The sequence below is a fragment of the Carcharhinus amblyrhynchos genome, chromosome 18 (genome assembly GCF_965287045.1).
Source record: "Carcharhinus amblyrhynchos chromosome 18, sCarAmb.v2.hapA, whole genome shotgun sequence".
NCBI lineage: Eukaryota > Metazoa > Chordata > Chondrichthyes > Carcharhiniformes > Carcharhinidae > Carcharhinus > Carcharhinus amblyrhynchos.
This window is the reverse complement of record NC_137341.1, coordinates 16,505,291-16,521,445: the sequence shown is the minus strand read 5'-3', so window position 1 is coordinate 16,521,445 and position 16,155 is coordinate 16,505,291. Positions and strand designations below refer to the sequence as shown.

The window sequence follows — 16,155 nt, the reverse complement described above, 5'->3', positions numbered from 1 at the left end:
CAGCTCCACTTACCTGTCCACTCACCATAACTCTTAATTCCTTCACTGTTCAAAAATCTATCTACCTTTGCCTTAAAAACTTTTAATGAGGTAGCCTCAACTGCTTTACTGGGCAGGGAATTCCACAGATTCACAATCCTTTAGATGAAGAAGTTCCTCCTCAGCTCAGTCCTCTGTCTGCTCCCCATTATTTTGAGGCCATGCCCCCTAGTCCTAGTTTCATCTGCCAGCAGAAACAACTTCCCTCCTTCTATCTTATCTATTCTCTTCATAATGTTATATGTTTCTTTGAGATTGTCCCTCATTCTTCTGAATTCCAATGAGTATAGCACCAGTCTACTCAGTCTCTCCTCATAAGCCAACACTCTCAACTCCGGAATCAACCTAGTGAATCTTCTCCTTACCCCCTCCGGTACTTGTATATTCTTTCTCAAGTAAAGAGACCAAAATTGCACACAGTACTCCTGGTGTGACCTCACCAGCACCTTATAAAGCTGCACCTTTTAACCTCGCTGCTTTTAAACTCCATCTCTCGAGCAATGAATAATAGCAAATAATAAACAAAGGTTCCAAATTTCTCTTAATATCTACAGCAATTGGGTAAAAATGGTATCTGTGGCTTTTTTTGCAGGCAGTCAGCTTAAATTCGTAGCAGTCTCAACACTGGGAAGGGAGTTCAAACCCCATACCAGGGCTTGAGCACATAATCCAGATTGACATTTCATTGGAGCTGTCACTCTTTAGATGATGTGGAGATGCCGGCGTTGTACTGGGGTAAACATAGTAAGAAGTCTCACAACACCAGAGTAAAGTCCAACAGATTTATTTGGTAGCAAAAGCCGCTAGCTCTCAGAGCGCTGCTCCTTCATCAGGTAAGTGGGAGTTCTGTACACAGAGCATATAAAGACACAAACTCAATTTACAAAATAATGGTTGGAATGTGAATCTTTACAGATAATCGAGATTTGATTACTTGTAAAGACTCGCTAGTGGCTTTTGCTACCAAGTAAACCTGTTGGACTTTAACGTGGTGTTGCGAGACTTCTTACTGTATTTACCCTTCAGATAAGACACTAAACCAAGTGTTGTGCGCCTACTAGGGTGGTTCAGATAGATTTTAAAGATCCCACTATTTGAAGAGTTCAACACTCCATTCGCAATCACCACCACGAAAAATAAATCAGCTGATCACTCATCCAATCCTGCCTTTGAAGGACAATAAAACGGCTGCCTCATTTGCCTACATATTAGTTGCAGTAATTTCATGTGATTTTGTTTTAAATTCATTTATGGGACATGAACATCGCTTGTTGGTCAGCATTTATTTCCCATTCCTAGTTGTTTGAGGACAGTTGAAAGTCAACCACATTGCTGTAGGTTTGGAGTCAAATGCAAACCAGACCAGATAAGGACAGCAGATTTCCTTCCCGAAAGGACATTGTGAACCAGATGGGTTTTTCCAACAATTGACAATGGTTTCATGGTCATCAGTAGGTTCTTAGTTCCAGATTTATTTTAATGGAATTCAAATTCCATCATTTGTGGTGGGATTTGAAACCGGGTCCCCAGACATTGGCTGAGTTTCTGGATTAATGGTTTAGTGATTATACCACTAGGCCATCACCTCCCTGGAAGTTGAATAACAAGACGCCTCAGCTTTTTACCATTTATATAGATGATCTGGAGGAGGGAACCGAGTGTAGGGTGTCGAAATTTGCTGATGACACCAAGATTGGGGGAACGGCAAATTGTGCGGAGGGTGTGGAGTGTCTGCAGAAGGATCTAGATAGGCTGGGCGAATGGGCCAGGAAGTGGCAAATGGAATTTAATGTTGGCAAGTGTGAGGTGGTCCACTTTGGTAGGAAGAATGGTAGGAAGGACTATTACTTACGGGACGAAAAACTGCAGCAGGCGACGATGCAGAGGGACCTCGGGGTCCTTGTGCATGAGTCGCAAAAACCCAGCTTGCAGGTGCAGCAGGTGGTCAGGAAGGCGAATGGGATGCTGGCCTTCATAGCGAGGGGGATTGAATATAAAAGTAGGGAGGTCTTGCTGCAGCTGTGTAGGGCATTGGTGAGGCCGCAGCTGGAGTACTGTGTGCAGTTTTGGGCACCGCACCTGTGCAAGGATATTTTGGCCTTGGAGGGAGTGCAGAGGAGGTTTACTAGGCTGATACCGGAGTTGAGCTATGAGGAGGCTGAATAAACTAGGCTTGTACTCGTTAGAGTTTAGAAGAATGAGGGGAGATCTCATTGAGACGTATAAGATGATGAATGGGATGGATAGGATAGAGGTGGAGAGACTCTTCCCGCTCAAAAAAGACAGTAGGACTAGGGGGCACAGCCTCAAGATAAAGGGGGGGCGGTTTAGAACGGAGTTGAGGAGGAACTTCTTCACTCAAAGGGTGGTGAATCTCTGGAATTCTCTGCCCGTTGAAGTGGTGGAGGCTACCTCGCTCAATATTTTTAAGACGCGGGTTGATGGGTTTTTGATAAGAAAGGGGATTAAGGGTTATGGGGAGAGGGCGGGAAGGTGGAACTGAGCCGCGACAGATTAGCCATGATCTTATTGAATGGCGGGGCAGGCTCGAAGGGCTGGATGGCCTACTCCTGCTCCTATTTCTTATGTTCTTATGTTCTAAGACGTGTGACGTTAGTGTCCCTTTAAGAAAGGGCTTTTTAAAAATCATTCTCAGCCTTAGGTGATGTCACTGGTGGGAGGAAAAAAATTACTGGTCAGGTGACAAGGGTTGTTTTTAGTTTCATTTTGGCTGCAGTTTTAGCGGTAGTTTTAGAAGCAAGCTGGAAAATAAGTCTCTTTTTCTCTCTGTTTTGATTTGAAAGTTTTACCAGTTAGCTGAAAGAAAGGCTTGTTGCCATGCTGCAGTAAAGAATCTATGTTTTTGGTGTTTTGGGAAATGGATGACAACAAACTGCTCTGAGTTTTCAAGATCATTTGAAATCAGCATTTAACCCATGTAACTGGATTCCAGTATTGTGAGAGCTTTAGCCTGTGGAGTGATAAATCTGTTTACAGAGTTTTGCTTATTTGATGTTGGTCTTCACTGGAACATCTGATATGTATGTATATATACTATATTAATTAATACTATATTAATTAACCACATTATTGTGGTTGTTTTGATTTTGCTTGTAATTGAGAAAGTTCTTGCTAATTTTCTTACTATATATTTTAACTATATTCTTAAATAACTTTTGTTTGATAAAAGCTGCCTAGTGGGTCACTTGAATTATACCTGAAGTGAAACATCTCATGCTAATCCTAGTCAAATTCAAGATGCAAAACTTATGGTTCAGACGGGCTTCATAAAACACTTCATAGTTTCTAACCTGACCCATAACAGATGCTATCTAAATCTCAAGTCTTTTTCTTTACAAAAGTAAATCAAGTAATGTGTAAACTCATGTAAAAGTCAAGTTTCTGAGACTAAATTTTTAGCAAAGGGGTCAACCTTTACTCAAATAATAGTTTCAAATGTTAAAATCCACCATCATCTCACTATCGTAAAGTTGCTAACTTTAATCCTGCAAACAAACGAGTAGAAATATCCCTTCTTTCACCCTTTTATTTAATAATATGTCCTGCGTACAAGGGAGGTCCAGTGAAACAAAACGTTTTCAGTCCCTTACTGTATCTTACTTTAAACATTTTGGATTATGACACCAACAATGAGGTGATTGTGCTTAATATCTCACTTCTGTTGATTTTTCATGCAAAAAGAGAGACTGTTTCTGCCAATCCATCCTCAAAAGTAGCACAAGACGAGCCAAAAGCTATGTTTATCACATGTTGATGCATACAGACACAAGGAATGGAAAAGCCGCATTCAATGCTGTGCTACTCTACGGCTCTATCAAACAGTAGGTTTACACCAAGGTGAGTTTGACTTCAGTAAGGAATAGGTAGTAAGTACAAAATGTTTGGAATTTTTGGCTAGAAGTCGGGAGTCAATTTGCACACAATGTATGAAAAATTGATGATCTTTTGGAAAAAATAAGGGCCAACTTATATACGAAATCAACCATTATGAGTGTATGTGGTACCTCAAACTCATATATTTGACTTCAGTGCATTTAAGACGCAACTTGGTTAAAAGCAACTGTATAATCACATTGTTCATTTCTGTGCTTTCTTTTGCATCCTTGCTAAACCTCGCGCAGTAAGAAGAATGCGACACATGAAACACCATTACTTCTTTGGCGCTGTTTGGCTTCTATTATCTGTCTGCATTTCACTGGACCTCCTGGGTACCTCTGTGATTTTAGTAAGTAATGAAGTAAGAATGGGGGTCTTCCTATTCGCTTACTCAGAGGACTAAAAGTTATACACTCAGTGACTATTTTTCTTACCACCAAATCAAAGCATTGTTACGGTGTAGGAGGCAGCTATTTGGCCCATCGTGTCTGTAGCGGCTCTCCAAATAAGCATTGTGGTTTAGTGCCATTCTCCTGCTTTTACCTGTATATCTGTACATTGTTTCTATTCTATTCTAATGCCCTCTTGAATGCCTTGATTGAGCCTGCTTCAATCACACTTCCGAGCACAGCATTCCAGACCCAAGTCAGTCGTTGTGTGAAAATGTTTTCTGTCACATCATATTTTCTTCCTTTGTAAATCATTTTAAATCTGTGTCCTCTTGTTCTCGATCATCTTACGATCAGTAAGAGTTTCTCCCTATCTATTCTATACAGCCTCCTCACAATTTTGAGCATTAAAGTCAGTTTAAGATCAGTACCTGCAATCATAAATTACAACTCTTAAAATCAGTAACCTTGGACTTCCTATTTATAGTTTCAAAATCTAAATACAGCGCCTTGAAAACTTCCAAATCAGTGTCACCATGAAAAGATCAACTTTATACCATTGTTGCTATTATTCACTTTCGAAAACACAAGATGCTTCTGATGTTGTACTAAAGTGCAACTTCACCAGGCTTTCATGATAAGAGACTGATTTGTGTTCTCATTTAAGATTATGACAGGTCGCAGAAAGATGTGTTTTGGTGTATCAAATACAATCTCTACTGTTCAGTTCAACCATTCAATCATTGATATTCAGAAGGCTTATGAAAGGTATGCGTACTGAAAAGGTGTTTAACAAAACTGCTTCATGATTAACTAAATAACCCTGTTATACACCTTAGTTCTCAAGCTGCCTCCCTTTACATTTTCTCCATACTGGTTTGATTCATTCATACCACAAACCAGCCAAGGTGAAGCAGATATTTTGTTAGGTTGCTGGGAATGATATTCTGAAATTCGTATCTGGTGTCTGTGATGCTGCTGCATTATTCTTTCAATAATTACAACAATTCAGAGGAGACAGTAGACAGCAATGTAAAAATAGCCAATTCACTTCGATCTTTCTACATATTTTGGTTGTATTTGTTGTAATGAGATCCAAAAGCAAAATCAGAACTGAGCTTTTAAAATGCACCTGCAAATATTAACGAAAAAGTTTTGATTTGCTGTGAAGTAACACCACAAGAGCAAATTATCAGCCCATCATTATTTGGCCATTTGTGGGATCTTGCTATGCACAAGTTGTCTGTCATACTTCTTACGTCATAACAGTAATTAGGCTTCAAAAGTAAGTCATTAGCTTTAAAGTGCTTTGCACAGACCAGAGGTCATGAAAGGTGCTGTGTTAACGCAGATGCCTCTTTCTTTCTATTACACAGAGAGCGAGCGCGCACGAGAGCAAGAGTGAGCATGTTTAGCAGCATATTAGGAGAACAGCACTGAGAAAGTGGCTTTTGCGTTTTAACCTCTGCTGGACTAGCATAAGACCTACACTGTAGTCAGGTCTGGTTTACACTGGTGTGTATTAAGAACTAGTAATTTGGGTAGTTTGTAACAGCGCACGTAGGTCAGATTTGAGGGCAAATTTTACCTCCTCCTGCAATTTTCATGTGAAGCATAAGCAAATGAGAAAGTGCTGGGAATATATTTAAGGCTGCCCTTTAGGCTACTTATTGATCCCATGCCTGTTTTAATTAAGAACATTTTTCCTTCAGTAAATCAAGTTATTTATTATGTGTATAATCGCTTGGCAAGGGTATGAAAGGAGATTATGCATTATGAGTTAAGTTACATTTTTTCCAAATTCACTGTAATCAAAAGCTTGTTATCTATTCAACAAATATTTCCTGGGTTCAATTCTTATATTAATCTTGCCTATAGCTAGCACAAGCCATTTACATTTTTTGTAGAAAATCATGGCATGGAATAAACATCTGTATTGTCATTGCCAGTAATGTATCGAGTAATATGCTTATTGAAACAATGTGCTGTTATTTTTCAGTGAGCTTGTAGAAAGCCGCCAATTTATAACTCCGCATGCTTTGAGCAGGTAAGTCTTCATCAGTTTATGAAATGGAGCAGCCTGATGTATTTTCTTTTGTCCATATTGTCATTTGTTAACATGGGGCTGTACAAAACCCAGTGATACTATGAGCTTGATGTCAGTGTTTTGTGAATTGGTCATAGCGACCACACTTTGTACAAACTGTTTTCAGCAACAGTAATTACAGGAACGTATTCAGCAACAACTTAATCTCAAATGCAGCTGGAAGATTCCTCTCCCCCACCCTGCTGCCCACATCTGAACCCTTGGTCAATAATCTTTTCATTCTTATCACAAATTGGGAGGGCTTAGTTTTGCACACTGCCTTCAGAAATGGTAAACTATAGAGTAAATAGTTAGTGCAGTATAATAATATCAGATTCTTTTTCTTGAAATAAATTAATCCAATAGAAATAACAGCTATGACATTTCAATTAGCTCCTTGTTTACTGATAAATGATGTAGTTATAAACATTGATAGGAATGTTGCTCAATGCCACGCTTCTTTAGAAAGATTCAAATGTTTCTTCTATAAACAGGTGACAGAACCTTACAATCCAGGCAGCCTGCTCATACTAGAAGAAAAGAACAGGGGCAAACTTTCAAATGTATACTTTTTAAAAGAAGTAGTTTTACAAGTTTCTGTCAAATGGAATCAGGGTTTGTAGCTCACTGGGACATGTGTTATGCATGGCTCACTAAGTTCAGTGGCTTGCTTGAAACCAGCCCTGGGAAACCTCTTCTGAAGTGCACGTGTTACATCTCCTGCTAGGCTTAGCATGGTACTCAGGGCTGCAACCTAACAGGTGCACTCCCCTTTGCAAAGGAAACGGGAGCTTCATGCATTAAACTAACTTTAACATGCCTGTCAAGCACATTATCGTTGCACAGAAGGAATCCTACAAGTGTCTGTGTGTCATGTTCATAACCAGTGACATGAACACCCCCATCAATCACAGCCCTTTCTCCTTTCACAGATTAACCATTTAACTGATCTCCAAGGACCTTTCCTTCCTAAAACAGCTTATAGTCCTGTGAAATATAGCCTAAGCAGTCTATTTTCTAAAAGAAGACACCGCGTGCCCAGCCTTTCAAAACAATCATAAATCAAATGCAAGTTACTCATTTCAGTGCCATGGTCAGCAACTGAAGTCCTGTCAAAGCCTACTAAGCCACCAATAAAAAATCAAGAACATTCAATGCATTCACATTTTATTCCACAACTACGTACAGACCTCAACCTTGACTTGCGTCGATCACATGCCTAACAGACGAATGATATTCCAGTTGGACATCACAGACAGGTTTTAGGGTGTCCAGACTGGACAATGCTTTAACAAAAAAGTAATAAAAACAAAGATTGATGCAGAGCCACTAGATGTCACTAGCATTCTTTGCAAATAATACATTATGTTGGTGTTGAAGCAAGTATAAGATGACACATATGACCATCACCCAAGATAAATATAAATGAGGGCTCAATAAGGTAAATGCTGAGAGGCAGTTCCCTTTGGTTGCAGAGTCATGGTCTTAGGATAAGGGGTCAAGCTACTTAGTACTGAGATGTGGAGACATTTCTTCATTTAGAGGACTGTGAATCCAGAGGACTATGGCTGCTCAGCCATTGATTGTATTCAAGGCAAGAAGAGAGTTAGAAATATGGTGACGAGGGAGGGAAAATCGAGTTGCTGTAGAAGATTAGTTATGATCTTTTTGAATGATGGAGTAGAATGGAGGGATTTATTCTTGTCCCTATTTTTGGGCCAACAGTAGAATTTAGACCAGCTCACAGTAATCATTCATTTGACAAAGTACATTAACATTTATTAATTACCCTAGTCTTTAGTGGTTCAAACACTGTTCTGATGTTCAGACGTGTATGTGAACATCTTGTGGTTGTTGTGCAACTGCATGTTTATCGAGAGTTGCATTCTATCCAAATCACTTGAGATTTTAAACAATGCAATGGAAGAATATGCACTTTCTCTATTTTTCTGTCAAATTTGACACCAGGAGGTGTCTGACAACAGGAACACCCATAACATTTACCGAGCTGTTCCACCAGATGTAACCAAAACAGAAAATGCAGGAAAACCTCAGCAGGCCTGGCAGCTTCTGTGAGGAGAAAAAAAGAGCTGATGTTTCAAGTACAAGAGACCCTTTGTCAAAGCTCTGATAAAGGGTCAGCAAAAGGCAGCTTTGACAAAGGGCCATCTGGACTTGAAACGTCATCTCTTTTCTCTCCTCACAGATGCTGCCAGACCTGCTGAGATTTTCCAGCATCCGCAGCAATTTGCTTTTATCCATCAGATGGATGTTCGGATTTTCTACCAAGATAATAAAACACTGATTGGCAAACTGTATTTTATAGATTACAATACAGTGGAGGCATGTTTCAAGACCAGAGAGAAGTAAATTACTAGCAATGTTATCAACTTAAAAAAGGTTCTGAAAATCCCCACATTCCACTTATAGCCATCAGTCATAGAAACGGAGAGATGTGCATGACTCAGTTGCCAGGAAAGGGAGCTGTCTATTAAAACTTTAGATGAGGACGGAGAAAGGAGGAAAAAGAGAAAGGAACAAAACAGTAAAGAATTTGGTTTCGTTAGTCATAACTTACTACAAAAAATAAGTTTAAAATCTCAATGCATCGTATTATATATATCACTAAACTCTAAATATGTGTCATAAAGATTGAGTGATGTTGGAAGTTGGCCCAATTTTAAGTGGGAAATTTCAAAGTTTCTGAATTGCTCCTGATGTACTAACTTGCAAAATCTGCTATTCCGGCTAATCAAATGATTAAACCCAAAACATACCACAATTATCAAGACTAACTTTTGCACTAACGTAAGCAATATTCAGGAGGGAAATTCAGACGAATTGGCTGGCATTTGCTGACTCTCAAGAATTGCCAGGTTTGAACAGTAAAAGGCCGCTTTTACATGCAAACATTTATTCTCAGAAGCCAAATAACATAAGGCATATCTGGCATCGTCAGATAAACCACTATTCTTGCACTGTTGCCACTTTCACTATCTGGATGTAATTTCTTGGCTACAATTTAATAAAATCCCCAAATGCGTACACTTGTCAAAAATCAAAAAGGAAAACGAAATTGATTTTCTTTCTTAAGTTGTGGAAAAACAGCTTTTTGTATTTCTGGCTCTTTGGGATGAAGAAGCATAAGATGATTGATTGAGAATGTTCAACATTTGTCAAGATTATTTATGTACTACATGTTAGGCATCTACTGATACAGATAATGACATTCAGTTCATCATCAGAAACAAACAAAGAACTCTGGCAAATACATAATATTGGAATCTACAGCAAGTTTGAATCAAGTCAACATGTACCACTGCAATACTTCAGTAATTCAGTGCTGTGTTTCTATTTGGCACAAGGTTTTTCTACCCTCTACCTTTTGCCAAAATACTCCCCCATCCCCTAACATCCACTCACTTTTAGCCTAAAATAAGGATTCATAGGAACAAGCTTAGCATGCCTGGGCATAGTCAGAATGCTTTGGCATTACTTGACTGTGATGGGCATCACAATTCAACTCAATCTTATCTCTGCCAAGTTGCACACATGCACAATTTTGCAGTAAGATTACCAGTAATACCAGGCATGTTCTTTTGGGGTCATTTTGTTTTTCTTCCCTAGATCAGAGTGCAGAGGCCAAATAAAGTGTCCTTTTACAACCTGTATAATACCAGGTTTTGCAGTACAAAGTAATGGTCAGAGAAGAGATGATTCCAATCTGTATGCTTCAAAGCCACACGCAGGATCATGGTATCAGTTTACCTTATATGCTCAAATTGTAGAGTAAACACTTGAAGTCATAACCTATAACAGAATAGGTGCATCAAAGATTAGTCCTACTTATTGAGGTAAAAGTTCTACTTCTAGACTCACTTGGCCACAATTAAAGCGAACGGTCAAAAATAAATTGTTTAAATATAATGAGGGCAAAAAGAACAAGTGATTTAATTGCAGGCAACATAAACTAGAACAGAATATTACTGTAGAATTTGACACTAAGGCTAAACGTGGCTGCAAATATGAGAAATATACGAATGTCCTAATAGGGATTGTACAAGAGAATCCAGAAGGACAAAATCTAAAATTATACCAATGTAAATTAAACTCTGAAAAAAACTTAACTTGCTAAGTGATATTATTTTTCTTCATTCTGTCATATTTTTCAAATGACTGCCTTTCTGAGGTCTGAGGCAGTAAAAACAGGACAAAACTCACTAACATTTTCTGTTTCACAGAAGATCTTCAATCGCGTCCTGTTATTCCAGCCTTCACAACACTATTCAACCAAGTACTTGTTAGGGATACACAGATGAATTCTGAATTAAACTACTAGAAAATTCAAAGTCGTCAGATTTTGAACTTTTCGGGAAGGCAACTACTATTTTAAGTGAGGACCCACTGTATTCCATCAAACTCCTGGCTGGTCTCCCGATCTACACCTTCCATAAACTTGTGCCCTACTACGTGTATTCTGATTCACATCAAGTCATCTTTCAACCATTACCTCTTGCTGACATACATTGGCATTGGTACAGCTAAGCCTGCGGGTTTAGAATTCTCCTCTTTGTTATCAAATTCCTCCAAGGACTCAGCCCTTCCTTATCTCTATTACCTCCAACAGCTTCCCATGACATTTATGGTGCTCCAATTCTACGCATCCTGACTTTCCATTTTAAATGCCCTAGGTTGTGGAATACCCTTCCTACACCTTCCCACCTTTCTACCTCACTTTCCTCCTTTGAGATGCACCATAAAACCTTTGACTAAGCTCTTAGTCATCTGCCCTAACAATTCCTTATGTGGTTCATGAGGTCCTGTAAAGAATTTTGTTTCATTTGCTTAAAACCTGTGACATTTCTAACTTTTCCCAGTTCTGATGAAATATTACAAAACCTGAGTATTTCTTGCATCTTGTGTTTTTATTTCAGATTTCCTTCATCTGTAGTATTTGCTTTTGTGTTTTCTTGCCAGGATAGTGAAAGCTGATGTTTGTAACTTTCAAAAGGAAATTGGATATATACTTGAAAGAGGAAAAAATTGCAGGAAAATAAGGCTATCAGGCTGGTTCTTTGAAAGAGGCAGCACAGGCACAATAGGCCAAATGGTCGTCTTCTGCGCTGCAAGATTCTACGATTAAGCCAAACAACAATGAATTTGATAGTGGGTTTTGGAATTGTATATTTTTAGTTGATTCATAGGAATTCCACTTCATTACTGAAATATAAGCTATTGCAGCCTGTGATTGTTCTAAGAATCAAACTTTGAAATGGTAGCCATCTGCAACATTTCACATTTTACTATATTGGTCACCCCCACTGACATTAACGTCCTAAGCCTCATTAAACAGATGGATGGCACTTCACTTAGACATCTTAAACTGATTTGCAATATTTACGCGTTGCTGGTAGTCTTGACTGCTGGCAACAGAAAATAACCACTTCTGGTCGCTTTGACTAAGGATTACTTTGGCCTGTGTAGGCTGGAAAGGATCGAAATGTAGCAACTAGGACCATATGCAGAGTAGCTGTGCAAAAGACAAGTTATTTCCAGCAAGGAGCAACCTTTCAAGGTATTGTGATACCTCATACTGAAAAACTCCTTGAACTTGCCCCACATCTCTTAATCCTGTATAACATATATGAACGATCATGTGAATTACGTCCAGCAAGTCACTGAGAACAAAGCTGAACGAAGCTTTAACGGATTCAGTACCTCAGTCCTTGCAAGTAGCCCTTTGATTTCTCATTTTGCAATATAGTATCGAAGAAGGGAAGAGCAAAGTCTGTGTTTTGAAAGCCATTTATCATGAATATGTACATTTATGAAGTATGCAAATATTTTCCTGCAAAATAGACTACAACAGTTTGTTTTTGTCGTCAGCTAAATAACTTATTTCCTTAACATAGTTGATAAATGTGCATGTTTGGCAAAGTTATACCATAAAGAAAGACTGTACTGAAAGAAAACAGTTGCCTCCTTGCTGTACATTGTAGATGATGAGTAAGATAAACAAAAAAGTGCCAATCATGAAGTAATTACGGATGAAGGAAGCCATTTGGCCCAATTCATCCATCGAAAAGAGCCCTAGAATCCCCCAGAGAAACATTTTAAGTGATTCCAGGTCCTCTTTCCCATTCTCCATCTTTCCTCGTTCCACAGATCTCAAACAGGACAGATCAGATTAAGTTTTAACTATACATTTAATGCTAAAACTTAAGTTCTTCAAAAAAGCGATGGAGTTTTTATGTTATTAAGACAATGATTTTCAAGGTTTTCAGATCTCAATTTTGCTTTAATTGAACACAACAAAACAAAGCAGAAACATTGGTCAATGTGCCAATATTGAAATCAGAAGTCAGCATAAAGGTATCAGAAATATTTTTAGAAGTTACTTTAAAAAGCAAAGCAATAATCAATATTTCCAATTCATTTGATGCCGTCAGTGACAATGATTTAATGACTGTCTTAATCAATGTAATCAGTGGGGATTACTAGGATCACTCAGTCATTTTCTCATCACGAATGTGATGTTGAATGTCCAGCCCCAGGCTCATAGAGATGTATTTCTATACGTTTGACCAAAAGAAACGAGAAATGAACACACTCCATTTCAGTGGTTTGTAACTTGACCCACCAATGTGTAACTCTACAAACAGTCAAAAATAGAATAAGTCTACGTGTATAGTAACGGTGGACATAATAAATATTCAGGTCATGATATTCAAGCTGATTTCAATTTCTCAAGGTTTACACATGCAGATGTCCAGCTTTTTGCACTATGTCTGTATGAAGAGCTTGAAGCACGCATTGGATGTTTCTTCCTGCAGTAAATGGAAAGAGATTGACAAAAAGGGTGCATCTATCACCATAATGCAAACCTCCCACTGAGCAGGAGAGGTCAACTCCAGTGACAAGTGAAGGCATTTACTCTTGAGTTGTGATCCAAGTATAAACTCTGCACAATTTATTCTTGACCATTTACATAAGACAGCTGCAATTTGTTGCAAGTTAACAGCAGTCAGAGAAATGAGGCTAAAGATTACTTGCTACCATAATATTCATGCTTTGAACAGAAGCTGCCTTCAAATATTAAAAATACAGATTATTTCAGACCATTAAAAGATAATTGTGTTTTTTGCCCGCTAATTTCTCACATTTATTCTGTGAAGATCTGTATACTTATTATATGTCCCCTGTTTTCTTCACTGCTCAAGTTGATTTAGGTATACATTTTTTTCAGTTCTGTTTCAACTGACCAAAACTACTTGACCTAACTTAGTTTCAAAGTCTCATGATGGATCAGATGCCTCAAAGTCTTTGTTCTTCCAACAAGGTTAGTATGTTAAATAATTTTGCTCTCTTCTTCAATAATGTTTCTCTTATATTATCCTACAGGTGTCACCCATTCACTCCCTAACATCTTACCTGAGAAGGGAGAATTGAACTACAGCTCATGCCATTGTTAGACAAGAGCTCTGAAATGGACAGCATCCTCAAGACTTCTTTTTAAATAGTGATGTTATCAGACAGCATTGAAACAAAATAAAACAATCATCAAATCTGTAGTGTTCCTCTTAGTAAGATTCAGTTTGTTACAACGTTGATTCTCTCCCAATTTGCATCCACAGTCAAAAAACAGTTCCCATAAGCAGGCAAAGGCTTGTTCACACCATAAAGCCAGACCATAACGTTCAAACTAAGATTAAGATTAAAATTTTTTATAAGGGAACTACAGTAGGAGGAAAGAGTTGTAAGATATTGGTTGTATAGATATTTAAGAGAGGATATTGATTAAATGAATCCGTAAGAGTTTAAAGATCTTCCACAGAAGGCTATTTTTACAATCTTTAAACAGCAAAACGAGACAAACAATTCTTTTTGGAATGCTTCCCAGTTCAGGAAATGTTGTGTATTGGAAATTCTTTTGACATAAAGACCAAGACTACCAAAGTCAACAGTTAAAATATATCCACTCTTCTTTGCTAAAAGCATCTAAAAATAATGGAAATATTACTATAAAAAGATGACACTACTGTCATTATACAATTTACCATCCCTCTAAACAATAACCTACAGCCTTTATACAATCCTTGACATAAGCTCAGTTAACTCAGAACACATGGTGAACGTTTCAGCCTTCCGTATAGGCTGGAGGGCTAACCTACATGATTGCCTCATTTCTCAAAGCAGAGTTTTGCTCTGGCCTATTTTACCCAAACCAACAAACTCTGTACATAAGTAATTTTTTTTTTCGTGAAACTGGCCAATTTGCTTTTTGAGCTGATAGTTATTCTTGATCTGTAGGGATTCTATTCCTGAGCCGTTTAGGATCTCAAATTCTTGTTGGTATGATAACAGCGACTTTTAGCTGGAAAGTCAGTAGCTGGTAATCTTCCTTTACTGACTATCGTTGTCTGGAGATTTAACTCAATAAATTGACTCTGAATCTTATCTCTCAACTCCTTCCAACTAATCTGGTGGGTGATTTCCAAGCACACCCAGTTGTGGTTACATCATCTTCATTGTCAAATTCAGAGAAAATTCTGTTACTTTGGCAAATATGTTGCTTCACATGAGGTTACCTTTTTAAGTTTGATCTCTTTACATGTACTCCTCCCAATTACCCACAATAAAGGATCATAAGCAACAAATGTAACTGAATGTTCGAGTAGATGGCTGAAAGTATTATCATTTCTTATTAATAGCCCGAGCTTCTCACCTGTTTTTGATGAACTGCTGATTTATAATTAATGGATAGTATTAACATGGAATAACTAAGGTGAAGGTTTGAATGAATCAGTTCTCTGGCAATCCACCAGTTGAAACATCCATTTTGAGGGAAAAAGCAAAATAAAATACTCTAATCATATTTTCGTAGCTCATTTTACACAGAATTACATAGGAATAGGCCATTCAAGCCAACTGATATATGCTGGTGTTTATGCTCCACACATGCCATTTTCACACTCTATTTTATCTAACCCTATCTGCATTTCCAACTGTCTTTCTTCAATGTGTTTATCTAGCTTCCGCCTAATGTACCTAGAATATTTGGCTCAACTACTTCATGTGGTTGCAAGTTACCCACACTCTGGGTAAGAAGTTTCACCTGCATTCCTTATTAGATTTTCCAGTGACTGTAATTGGGTACATGGCTCGCAACCTATAGTAACACACAAGACCTGCATGCTCTTAATATTTTGTTAAAAGCTGCAGCTAACACTAGAATATGCGATTATCAGACAGCAATATAAAAGATTTAACAATGTTCTGATTGTGAAAAGAGGTGTGCAACTGATGGTTATGGATACACCTTTAAATGTAGTTCATGTTCACATCTATTCTCATTATTTAGTTTTGGTTGACAAATACAACATCTTATATTTATTCTCTCAGTAGTTTAATCAATAATTTTTAGAAGAACTTGCTTACATCCCCTCATTCTTCGCAAGCCAGCCACCCTGACAGTACATCTTTACAATGCATCTGTTGCTAATTAATGTTGCATGACATAAGATTACAGTGAAACCCAGAATCTGCAGAAAATGATTTTTTTTAAAAAACTCTTACCGCTCCCAGCATGATGCGAAAAATGAGCCAACGGAAAGACCATATGACAATTTTGGATGGTGGTGTATGACGTGGAATGGCACAGAGAGTTAGAACAGGGCACAGGAAAATACCAAGGAACCCAGTTTCCAGGAGCTGAGACTCCCAGCCTGTAGGAGATAAAAGACA

General features: G+C 38.2%; 1 protein-coding gene across 2 annotated transcripts in view; it reads right to left on the bottom strand.

Moving 5' to 3' along the window:
- lmf1 (lipase maturation factor 1) overlaps positions 1 to 16,155 on the bottom strand; it is a 538,909-nt gene that overhangs the window by 378,478 nt on the left and 144,276 nt on the right. For both annotated transcript variants that reach the window (XM_080206431.1, XM_080206432.1), the window contains exon 3: positions 15,988 to 16,136. In XM_080206431.1, coding sequence (XP_080062557.1) covers positions 15,988 to 16,136 — 149 coding nt within the window. The remainder of the gene's footprint in view (positions 1 to 15,987; positions 16,137 to 16,155) is intronic.